This window comes from Solanum tuberosum, unplaced genomic scaffold (genome assembly GCF_000226075.1).
Source record: "Solanum tuberosum cultivar DM 1-3 516 R44 unplaced genomic scaffold, SolTub_3.0 scf00124, whole genome shotgun sequence".
NCBI lineage: Eukaryota > Viridiplantae > Streptophyta > Magnoliopsida > Solanales > Solanaceae > Solanum > Solanum tuberosum.
The window spans coordinates 337,563-349,949 of record NW_006239049.1 but is presented as its reverse complement, the minus strand read 5'-3'; the positions used below and the strand labels follow the sequence as shown (position 1 = coordinate 349,949).

At 33.4% G+C, this 12,387-nt stretch overlaps 1 protein-coding gene across 1 annotated transcript; it reads left to right on the top strand.

Annotated features, from left to right (window-relative positions):
• The first annotated feature begins 8,533 nt into the window (after nt 1-8,533).
• LOC102590889 (mediator of RNA polymerase II transcription subunit 20a-like) lies at nt 8,534-9,897 on the top strand. The gene is made up of 5 exons (XM_006350373.1): nt 8,534-8,547; nt 8,641-8,783; nt 9,067-9,245; nt 9,364-9,453; nt 9,655-9,897. The coding sequence occupies exons 1-5, from the start codon at nt 8,534-8,536 to the stop codon at nt 9,895-9,897; spliced, it is 669 nt and encodes a 222-aa protein (XP_006350435.1).
• Nucleotides 9,898-12,387: the final 2,490 nt, after the last annotated feature.

The window sequence follows — 12,387 nt, the reverse complement described above, 5'->3', positions numbered from 1 at the left end:
CGATTATGTGTTCCTAATGTGGGCGAGTTGAGACAGCCCGATTCTTGCAGAAGCCCATAACTCTAGGTATTCTATTCATCCAGGCGCCACTAAGATGTATCGTGATCTCCGGGAAGTCTTTTGGTGGAATGGCATGAAGAGGGATATAGCAGATTTTGTGGATAAGTGCCCCAATTGTCAGCAAGTGAAGGTAGAACATCAGAAACCAGGGGGTATGACTCAAGAGATCGATATTCCTACTTGGAAGTGGAAGTGATCAACATGGATTTCATCACAGGTTTACCTCGTACTCGCAGACAACATGACTCCATTTGGGTGATAGTTGACAGAGTCACTAAGTCTTCTCGTTTTTTGGCGGTCTAGACTACAGATTCAACAGAGAACTACGCCAAGCTTTACATTAATGATCTAATCAGGTTGCATGGGATTCATTTGTCTATCATCTAAGATAGAGGTCCTCAGTTTACCTCTTATTTCTGGAAGTCATTTCAGAAAGGTCTTGGTACCCAGGTTAATCTTAGCACAACATTTCATCCACAGATGGATGGTCAGGCAGAGCATACCATCCATACCTTATAGGACATGTTGAGAGCTTGTGTGATCGACTTCAAGGGTAGTTGGGATGATCACCTCCCTCTTATAGAGTTCGCCTACAATAATAGCTACCATTCAAGCATTCAAATGGCCCCTTATGAGGTATTGTATGGGCGTAGGTGTAGATCTCATGTTGGTTGATTTGAAGTAGGTGAAGCAGCCTTGATAGGGCCAGACTCAGTCCATTATGCGACGGATAAAGTGCAACTCATTAGATATAGACTTAAGATAGCCTAGAGACACCAGAAGTCTTATGCAGATGTAAGGAGAAGGGAACTAGAGTTCCAAGTTGATGACTGGGCTTTCTTGAAAGTGTCGCCTATGAAAGGGGTGATGAGATTTGGCAAGAAAGGAAAGCTCAGTCCTAGATATGTAGGCCCTTATAAGATTCTGAAAAGGATTGGTAAAGTGGCTTATGAGTTAGAGTTGCCAGCAGAGTTATCAGCAGTGCATCAAATCTTTCATATTTCACTATTGAAGAAGTGTGTGGGTGATCCAGCATATGTAGTGCCATTAGAGAGTGTGGCTGTAAAAGATAGTCTTTCTTATGAGGATGTACCAGTTTAGATTCTTGATCGTCAGGTTAGAAGGTTGAGAAACAAAGAAGTCGCTTCAATCAAGGTTTTGTGAGGGAGTCAGTATGTAGAGGAAGCTACTTGGGAAGCAGAAGCAGCCATGAAGTCTAAGTATCCTCACCTCTTTCCTTCCGATTCCACTCCAGCTTGAGGTAATAGTTCCTCTTTAGTTTTTCAGTCATTCATACGTAGAATCAGTCTTAGTATCATGTTCCTTCAGTCTGTACCTGCATTTTCAGTGTATTTGCATGTTTTTGGAACTTAGTTCAGTCAGAAATCAGCTTCCAGTGTATAGTAGTAGGGTTGCAGCTCATCCCCTCCATTTCAGTTAGTGTAGTCTTCATTCGAGGACGAATGATCCCAAGGGGGAGATATTGTAACACCTCGAAAACCAGACCCAAAAAAATTGCAGAAAACTACCTAAAGCAGTGAACCACGGTGGGGTTCACGGACCGTGATAGGGTCCATGGTCCATTGACCTTCCCATGGTCATGACTTAGAAGTCACCAGGCCCAGACGTCAGACCACGGGCACCTTCATAGTCTGTGGCCTTGACGACGGGTCGTGGTGGCGTATGTGATGTCTAGGCAGTAACCTCTCTAGCCTAGCCCTCAGACACCCCTTGCCCAAGTAAGGACCATGGGGACCTTCACGGTCCGTGGTCCTGAAGAAGGGTCGTGAGGGAGTCCGTGAAACCTAACCAGTAGCCCCATAAATCAAGAACCACCATACCTTAGCCCAAGTGAGGACCACGAGGACCTTCACAAGCTGTGGTCCCTCACACGAGCCGTGGTAAGGCTCGTGAGACAGACCCTCAGCTCAGTAGTCACCAAGTGAAGACCACGACCCACTTCACGGTCTGTGGTCCCTTTCACAATCCGTGAAGGTGGCCGTGGTTAGCCCCGTCTGCAACTTAAGCCAGGGGTCTTTTGGTCTTTTCTTATTTCGTTCGACCCCTAAACTACATCGTTTTAACCCTAAACTATGTGGTTTTGGTCAGTTTTTAAACTAGAAACATAACTAGAACTTACCTAAGTCAGATCTTTCATCAAAAACTTAGAAAATTAGAAGAGAAAGAGGCGAGCAAACCCTAGTTCAAGAACGCAGCAAGGTTCCATCAGTTCCAGCCCCAAAATTGAAAGATTTCTCCATGGAATTCGTCACCAGGTATGTGGGATTTCACTAGTGGGTTCTTTTCGCCCATTAGGTCCCTAGATTTCAGTCAGATTCTTGATTCCCTATTATTAACTAGACCTAGGGTTTCTAAAACTTTAACAGATTATTATGAATTAGTTATTTACATGTTCCAAATCATCTTATCATGTTATTACTTTGTTTCTCGCATGAATTTCAGAAACCTAGCTTGGTAGTTCTTTAGTTCTTGAATTACACATGGTAGGTCAGATATTTCAATATTTCAAATATACATGCCTTAATTTTTGAATGCATTACTTTCAGTATATTAATGTGCATTCTTAGTTTGCATGTCAGTTTTGAGCTATCCAGTATATTACAGAAATTTAGTTATAATGAATTAATCATTTAATCACTTGGTGGTAGCATAATACCGAGTTGGACTAGGGTCAGTCACCTATATAGTCCCTGAACTACGAGCCACGTAGGTTGTAAGTCCCCTCTGTGGGCATCATTTTAGTGATAACGCCAGCATGCCTCTACACCTTTGGCCAGGTGTATTGGCTCCTCTCGATGGGGCATATACACCGGACTCCACATTTAGCTCATGTGGTTTTATTATTGGTTATTAGTAGCTCCCACAGTTCAATCAGACTCCATTGCATTGACCACATTTCAGTATAATCAGTATTCAGCATCAGCATGTCTAAATTTGGTCATTGCATTCAGTTAGTTCAGTATTCAGTATCTATATCATGTTCAGATTATACTCTTGCTTTATTGCTTGTTCAGTTATATGTTTATTTCAGCTTTACTCTATCCTGCATGCTCAGTACCTTTCAAGTACTGACGCATACTATGCGCTACATCTTCTCGTGATGTAGGTTCAGGTTCTCAGCATCCAGATCACGCTTAGATCGGTTCCCGATCTCCAGTTCAGCAGCATCAGTGGTGAGTCCTCATTCTTCGAGGACACTAATGATGTTATCTTTTCATTATTTCAGTCTTTTAGTTTCAGTTTTGCTAGACTTAGCTGGGGCATGTCCCAGAACTTCTAGTCAGTTAGAGGTTATTTTCAGACATAGTTAGATTCAGCTTAGTATTTGAGTTTGATGTTTCTTTTGTATTAAACTCTCAGATTTGATATTCAGTTTTAGTATATGGGTATTCCCCATCGTATGTGATTTATTTATGATTAGCTTTTGCATCAATTATTATTATTCTTAGTATGCTCATGTCATGCCAACAGGGTTAGCTTGGGGTCACTTGTGATCCTAGGTCACGTGTCCACTTCTCGGGGGTAGCTCGGGGAGTGACAATTAACCATGTATTTAGATAAAGTACATTATAACAATTGTGATGGTTAAAAATCTAAGTGGGAGATTGTTGGGATATATACTATTAACCATATGTTAAGATATAATATTTATTATAGAATAAATATTTATTCAATTTTAATAGATCATATATTCATTTATGGTGTCTGTTTACTTATATAGTAGATGATTTAGTGTGTAGAGTTTTAGCTTATACACAAAGTATTAAATCATCGGTTCTTATAAGTATAAAGTTGTTTGTTCATAATTTAGGATGGAAATTGGACATGTCATCGATACGATTGTAGCACAAGATTATATGTAATTTATCTTGATTATGGGAATAGTATAGTTTCAACTTCTTGTGCTAGTGCATTTTGTATGTATTGAACTGGACTGAGTAGAAATAGTTATTTTATACTAGCTGACAAAGACATATTCTCTAAACTATTAAATGTACTTATATTCTTAATCCTGATATAACTTTTATGATCTGTATATATTATTTATCGTTTTGATTTATTAAAAGTTGAGATTCTGAGATGGGTCAATATGCCTGGTAGATTGGATGGATAAATAATAGATATTGGTGAAATAATAAGTTAGTTGATGGAATCCATATCTCGTTATAGAGATTGATTGATATGCCTCTTTGAGAAACTTATAAGTTTTCATCGTGTCAAACCTTGCAAGTGGATTTATAAAATCTGACACATGAAATAAGTTAAGTAGTGCTCTAAAGAAAATTAATCGTTGAATTAAATTCGTCGGTAATTTAATTTATTGATTAGTATCTATAATCTTAACATGGAGAATTACATAAGTGTTTAATGGGAAATTACGAAATATAAATACAGAAGTGCAATTACGAATTTCTAGTGAAATGATTTGTAATTTATTATGGTAAGAATAATTCAAATTAATTATTTGGAATTATTTCCATAGGAAGCCTCAGTATTAATTATGTGGTCCCTCCAGTGCCCATATTTAACTAGAACTCATAATCTTATTTCTAAGGAAAAAGGAAGAAGTAACGTTGATTCTTGTTTTTTCAAGAATAATGCAGGTTTTCTTGTTTTAAAGAAAAACGTGGGTTTTTCTCCTTATTGGATTGGGAAGAAATCTCTATAAGTAGGGATTCTTCTAACCTAGAAAAAGAGGAAGGTTTCTATTCATGCTTGCCCACCCAAGTATTGAGAGAGTTCGGATGTGAACTTGGGATCACTGTAGAAGACCATAGTTGTTGTCTATCCTGTAGATTCGCTTGAAGGTCTGTCTAATTTGGGGATTCGCTTGAAGGTATCTGCTAACGCTTCAAGAGGTATTTATCGAATTAAATTTCAGCAAGTTTATGTGTTCTCGCATGATTATGTGATCTAGAATAAACGGTATAGGTTATCTATTATTTATGAAAGAAGTATGATTCTGATATGCTTCCGCTGTGGATATAGTTTTTCAACAATTGGTATCAGAGCTATGCTTATATCTAAATAGATAACCTAAAATTACATATGTGTGATTATGTATAGTCACCCTATTTTTTTTTCCGGAATTCGTTTTAACGTTTGGAAAATATGATAGAAATTCAAATTGAAGACAAAGAATGAGTGCTACATGAGAATAATTTTCTCCTGTCTAAGGGTTTGTTGCCGTGAAAATCTTCTAAACCTGATTAGTTAAAGCATTCTTTGTTTTTTGAGTTTTTTGGTAATTAAAATAAAAGGTTAAAAAAAAACAAAAGGGAAATTTTTTCATCCTATTATGGTGTTTGGTGAAGGTGACGGCACCTGGCAACATGCATAAACAAGGTTGTTTCTCTTATGGTTTTGTTGCTTGTTTTATTTTATTGTGGTTCATTGAAATTATCAATTCTTCTGATTGTAAAGTATGATGCACCATTAAGCGACAATAGGAACTGGCTTGATTTTGTTCTAAAGAGTATAATATGAGCATTGAGAAAGTTTATCTCACGGTGTATTACAATGTATTGATAAGAGTTTGTGATTCACAAATACTTACTGCGAGAGTGGTAAATAAATTTGGATCAATTAAATTTCTTAAAAGTTTTGTGATGTGATATTAATATATGAAATTATGAATTGAGAATTATGATTAATAAATAGGATTTATGTGAGTGGTCTATTTATTTGAGTTATTAGAATATTCTCAATGTATCATGTATAAATTGTCCTAAGTGAATATTAGTGGTGAATTTTTTTTCTCTGAAGAAAATTTACCTTTAGATACTAGTAACACTTAATTAATTCATGAGAAGAGATATTAAAGGTTTACACCGATATGAAAAGTAGAAACATAATATCTTGAATTCTTAGATGTATTAATCAAAGGGACAATTTGATAAGAAGGTGTTGTGTGTCTTCGACAAAGGAAGGGCACAACGTATACCTTTTGCTCATGAGATAATTATAAAAAGAGAATCAAAATTTGAATCAAGTTATTTTAATCTTTAACTATGCCTGAAACGATTACTTTTTCAAGTTTGGTCATAGTTAAGGTGGTCATGAATTTTATGATATCTGATTGACTTGAAATTTGATGGTTCCAACGAAAATCGTTTAAATGGGTTTAGGTAGTTTGTCGGATTAAAATTTGATTTTAATATGATAAGATCATTCTTTATGTTAATTATGTTTATGTTAAATTTGGAACATGATTACACAAGGTTATTTAACATGAATTGATATGTGATAAGAATGTATGTCATATTGTTTTTAATACCTAAAGATACTTAAATTACTTGAATTTGAATTTGGTCATAACTTTGGAAATAAAGATTCTTTATAGACTCCAATTGACTTGAAATTTGGTAAGTTCATTGATAACGACCTAGTAAGAAGTACTCATTCTTATGTGGTTATGATTCTTTGAGGTCGTTAAAATGATTTTAAAGTTGTTCATTGGAATTAAAATGTGATTTAGTATGAATGACATCCTTTTTATTGATTTTATTTATGTTATATGTGGTACATGATTACACGTGATAAGTTAACATAAATTGATATATGATAAGGATGTAGATCTGATTATTTTTCCTCAAATCGTTTGAATCTGAATTTGATCATAACTTTGGAGATAAATATTATTTTTGAACTCTGGTTGATGTGAAATTCAGTAGGTTCATCAGAAACGATCAAATTTTAAATACTCATTGTTATGAAGTGATTTGACAATTTGAGGTCGTTTAGATAATGGTTTTAAATACTCTGTCTAATTTGGGGATTCGCTTGAAGGTATCTGCTCATGCTTCAAGAGGTATTTATCGAATTAAATTTCAGCAAGTTTATGTGTTCTAGCATAAACGGTATAAGTTATCTATTATTCATATAAGCAGTATGATTCTGATATGCTTTCGGTGTGCATATATAATTTTCCAATAAATATTACTGTAGGAAATTAAAGCATTTTAGATCATTCATTAAGAGAAGAATTTACGAAGAAGAAAATTTCATACTTTGAATCCTTTATCATATTTTTATACTATGAAAAATACTTCTTTTTTTTACCATAATGTCAATACTAAAAAAAATAGGCTCTAACATGCGAACTGGGAGAAAATGTTTTTGTTTATAAAATTAATTTTCGCACTTAAATTTACATATTATTAATTTATAGTTAGCTAATCAAAACATGCTCTATGTATGATTTTGAAGCTGAATGATCATATATTAATTGATCTGCACTTCATCCTGCCACTTCATCCTGCCTGATCGATCTTTCACTAGCCAGGATTAAGAGAAAACTTATAAGTAGATAATTACATAAGTAAATTCATTTAATTATAATAAAATAGTGTTACACTCGAATGCGATAGGCGATGTGGGAAAATTATTTAATATCTTGGCTACTATATAAATTCTTATAGTTGACATTGTTGACAAATTTTACGTGTACCATTTTTCTTATTAAAAATCAAGATCAAAATTTTAATTATTTTTTTAAAAAAAGTAAATTAAGTGAGAAATTTATTATTAAAAGCATATAAGGTAGATAAGAATTTTGGATAGAAATTATTTGACTCCTAATATAGAATTGTATTATATAAGATGAAATAAAAATAGTATATATTTTTTTTTACTATAAACGATTCATATTTGTGCATGAATGTTTTGACTTGTTTGATCCTTCAAAACATCTTTTTTTTTAAATTGGTATATTAATTAATAAAGATAAATATGTAAACTATATCTCAGAAAATTTTATTCAGAATTACATTTAAGGATAAATATTTATTATTATTCTATTTCTATCTTTGAGGAATATTAAGAAAAAGTATTGATTCCACAAGGATTGAAAATACTATTTTAATTACCTAATAAGTATAAAAAAATATTGTATCATATAAAATGAAACAAATATAGTACATACTTTATTTTAATAAAAATAATTCATATTCGTGCATGAAATCTTTGACTTGTTTTTCATCCTTCAAAGCATAATTTTTTTCTCTTATAAAAAAGGTATATTAATTAAAAAGAAATAAATATATAGACTAGATACAATTCAGACAAAATATGATCTTGACCAACATTTTAGGGTGAATATTTATTATTCTCTCTTTCTGTCTTCGATGCTAATTAAGAAAAAATATTAATTCCACAATAAATTAGAAGGAAAAAGAAATACTATTTTGACTGTATAATAAGTTTGACCATAAAAGGTAACTTTGTTGAAATTTTAGTAACAAAATCCAAATATGACATGAATTTAATGACTTGATAATTGTTCAAGGTACTTGTTCACTATAAATACAGTTTTATGCTTTCTTTCAAACTATAACATACGACTTTAAGATTCATTCTCTTATCTTTCCTTGTATTAACCAAAGCCTTTTTTTTCTGTTTGGATGAATTTTTTGTTAAGAGGAAAAAGGAAATTGTACTTGTAATCAACAACATGCCGATCAAATGGTAACGATTTTGAATTTACTAGAAACATAACATTTTTGAAAGATTTTGGTGTGTATGCTTAAGTGTACAGTTTGCTACTTTGTTTGTTGTTAGGGTTTTGCGTTGGCAATCAAATGCAGGCACAACAGTCAATAGTCAAATACTGATAGAAGTATCTAATTGTACTGAGAGCATCAATGGTGTTAAAGAAGGAAGATGGAAAAATACTTTTACCTTCTATAAGCCCATACTCAAAGGTATTTCATTACTTAATAAATCATATGTAAACACAATATAACGGAATAATTTTGTTTTCTCTCGATGCATTACAAAGATTGGATTTGGGAAGTTTTTCTTCTTTTTAATTAATCTATAAAAAAGCGAAGAAGTATTGAAATAATTTGGGTCAAGAATAGATCTAAATGTAAGATAATCTATATATCTCGCATTTTTAACTTACACATCATGTCATTTTTAAGAGTACTTTTGTGTCCATATACGAGATTTGATTGCTGATTGAATTATTTTTTCTTTTACTAGAACAAGCAAATGCATCGGAATTTTCCCAAAAAATTTTGGGGGTTTCACTTCAAGAACAACCCAACAAGTTTTACATGGAACTTAGTAGGCAACGACTGGTTGTGAAAGCAGAGTCATCAATGCAGATGATAAAGGAGAACTTACAATCTTATAGAATGAAGGTTGCAGTTAATCGAGAGGTTTGTATTATTGAGATCTGCAAATTATTGTTCTTATTGTAAGTGGATGATATACTTATATAGCACCATCAAGAATTTTGTCTTCATAAACACTCATTAAAATATTTGACAGATATAGGGGTTTCAGTATCGACTTGGTGACTTCCGGCTGCGAGTAGGCAAAGCTATTCCAATAAATTCTGAGAACTTGAGGGGAATAGTTATGGAGGTATGCAAATACTTTCAGAGATTTATTCTCAATTGAAGCTTTTTATGTGGTTAAGCCTTTTTTTTATAAAAAAAACATAGCTACGTTATTATCATTTTTTACTCTTCATGGAGAGGAATTCAATTATTGTACTTTACCTAATTAAAAAAATGATTACTATTATGAGCATGCTTGCCTCATAAGATGTTTGTTTCTTTGTAGATGGAGTATCTTCCGATTTCCTCATGGAAAACATCACATTTAATTATGAGTGAATTCTTCGAGATATGGAAGGAAACTCTGGGGAAAAGATCATTACCGGGTCATTTTGTGCATGTTGAACCAAATTTTTCAGAGTTTGGCCTCTCTGATCAATACACTTCACAACACACAGTTGTACAATATGCTAGCATCTTGGCTCAAATGGCAACAACATCTCAATCATCACAAGCAACTAGAAATTAGAATGTTTTGTGGACATTATAAGATTTTTCTTTAGCTTCAAAAATGAGTTATTTATGTTCATTAATAAATTGGGAATATTCACATCAATAGTAAGCAATCTTAAAGCTAATATATGATTTCAGATCAATGTAATTTCTTTTCGTTTTAGTGGGTGAAATGGAAAGTTAAATGGTTTCTTTTGTTTGAAGAATTGTACTTAAGATTATATAGACTTTTAAGACAATGCAAGACAAGTTGGAACTTTAAAGTTTTGGAGAGTAGAACTTTATTGCACAAAAGGAAAAATGGTATATATGTTAATATTACTATATATAGGAAATTAAGGTATTGTAGATAATTTATTTAGAGAGGAGTTTTGGTAGTGCAGTTGGTTGGCTACATGAATGGGGTGGAGCAGGTAAAAACTTTTACCAAGTTATAAAGCACCATCGTAACCCCACCCTTGTATTCCTAATCACCACAAGTATAATGTTACGAGGCCTTTTCCTAGAGGATAGGTAATATGAAGCTAGACAAAGCAAATTTAGCTCATGATCATTTTTTAACTCAACGATTGTACCTTTGTCAAAACATATAGTAGGGGTTCAAACCAATAAGTATAATATAATTTTGCACCAAACATCGAGTTCAGTAAGTATTTTTGTATGATTGAACGTGTAATGATATTTGCCTTCAAATGAGCTTGTATAAAGTGGTTGGTAGTGATGTTGGTTGCCAATAGTGGTTGTGATAACAAAGGTGGTTGGTGATTGACAACAATAATGGTGATGGTTAGTGATTGTTGATAGAGTGGTAATGAATATTATCCACACAAGATATTAAGACTTTGTTCAAGATCTTAATGATTAATTAAATGCTTAAATCTTAATGATAACAAATGTACTCTATGACCTAAGGTCTAAACCATTCAGATTCAAACTTTCATTAAGTGTAGTACAATTATATATGAATGAACTAGCATTGGAACTACTAGAGGAACTAATACTCTTACGTCAAATTATAAATAATCAATATTTGATATGACTGTCTGTGCTTAATATGACAAATTGTATGTCAAACACTAATTGATGGGATGAAAAAAATAGAGAAATGGAGGGGTGTCAACTCCTATGATGAAATCTGATAGGTAGAACTGTATCAAATAACTTCACTTCCATAGCATAATATTTGGTAGGAAACTAGGAAACACAAGTCGAAAGCATAGATTGTTTATCGATAATAAAGAAGAGAATTAAGGTACTAATAGCTCTGAGGTTATTATTATGCAAGTACAAAAACTGTCTACTGATAATTCTTTAAGTCTGTTGTGATATAGGAAGTTCACTTCTTTTATGCCATGAAGCCAGTAGCCACACTTCTTATTTTTTGGGTGGAGTTTGAAGCTTCTCGCTTATGATGTATCCTAGCTGAGTCACAGCCTCCTTCAACTCCCATTTTACCTTTTTCTTTCTAGAATTGGGAAGGTGTGACTTCCATCTAAGTTGAATGTCCTTGAGCGTCATATCTCCAGTTAGCTTTTCACCGCAGCAAGCAACATCCACCTGCACAAAATGATATAAAGACGATTCAGTGGCAAAGCAGTACTGTGGCAATATTTCAACATATCTTCCTCTAGTATAAAACAAGAATTTGTTTCACTGTCCTATTTATGTTTGTTTCGTCTTTCTAATTCAAGATCATCAACTGTTTCAACATAGGTTCCTTTATCTATATTAAGTAAGCATTAGTATATATATTTCCTAATTATTGAATTTTTTATTACTAACTAGTTCAAGGAAACGCAAAATTTAGCTTATAAAATCATTACCTCAGTATGATCATTCAAATTTAGCTTATGTGCAATGAACTTCTGGATTAAAGTTACAGTGGCGCTATTGTCCCTGCAAATGATCAAAATCACTCATTTCATTTTACGTGGTGATGAGCATGAGATTTAAAAACATAGGGGGAAAATCAACGTTGCATGTGGAAAATCTTACTTGAGATGGATATTGGACCTGTCAAGGGGAGGCAATCTAAGTCCCTTCCTGCCAAGAGTAAAAGAACAAATAAAGTTATGTCAGATCAATGAGACAAGAACCTTCAGAGCGATGTGCCTGGTATATTGGTACTTACTTGCCTCCCTGTGGTACAAATTTAAACCAGAAAGAGGAAAGTTCTTTCTGTTTTTCGTCCAAAGCTTTGTTTTCTTGTGTTGAAGACTCTCTTTCTTCGGGACCAGTATCTTGCCTTTTCTCGCATGATTTTCTGTTCTTGCTCCTGTTTTTCTTCTTATGCACTTTGATATTGTCCACTATAATGGACTCTCCTATTTCAGCATTTGTTGTTGATACGCTCGAAGCAAGCTGAGGCATCTTCAAAGAAATATACTCTTATATTGAGGTTATGCAAAATATCTCTAACTAACAGTCAAAATATATGGAAGAATCATTTTTAAAACATGTATGCCAAAGAACTAACAACTACCTTAGCTGCAGACGCAGTTGAAGG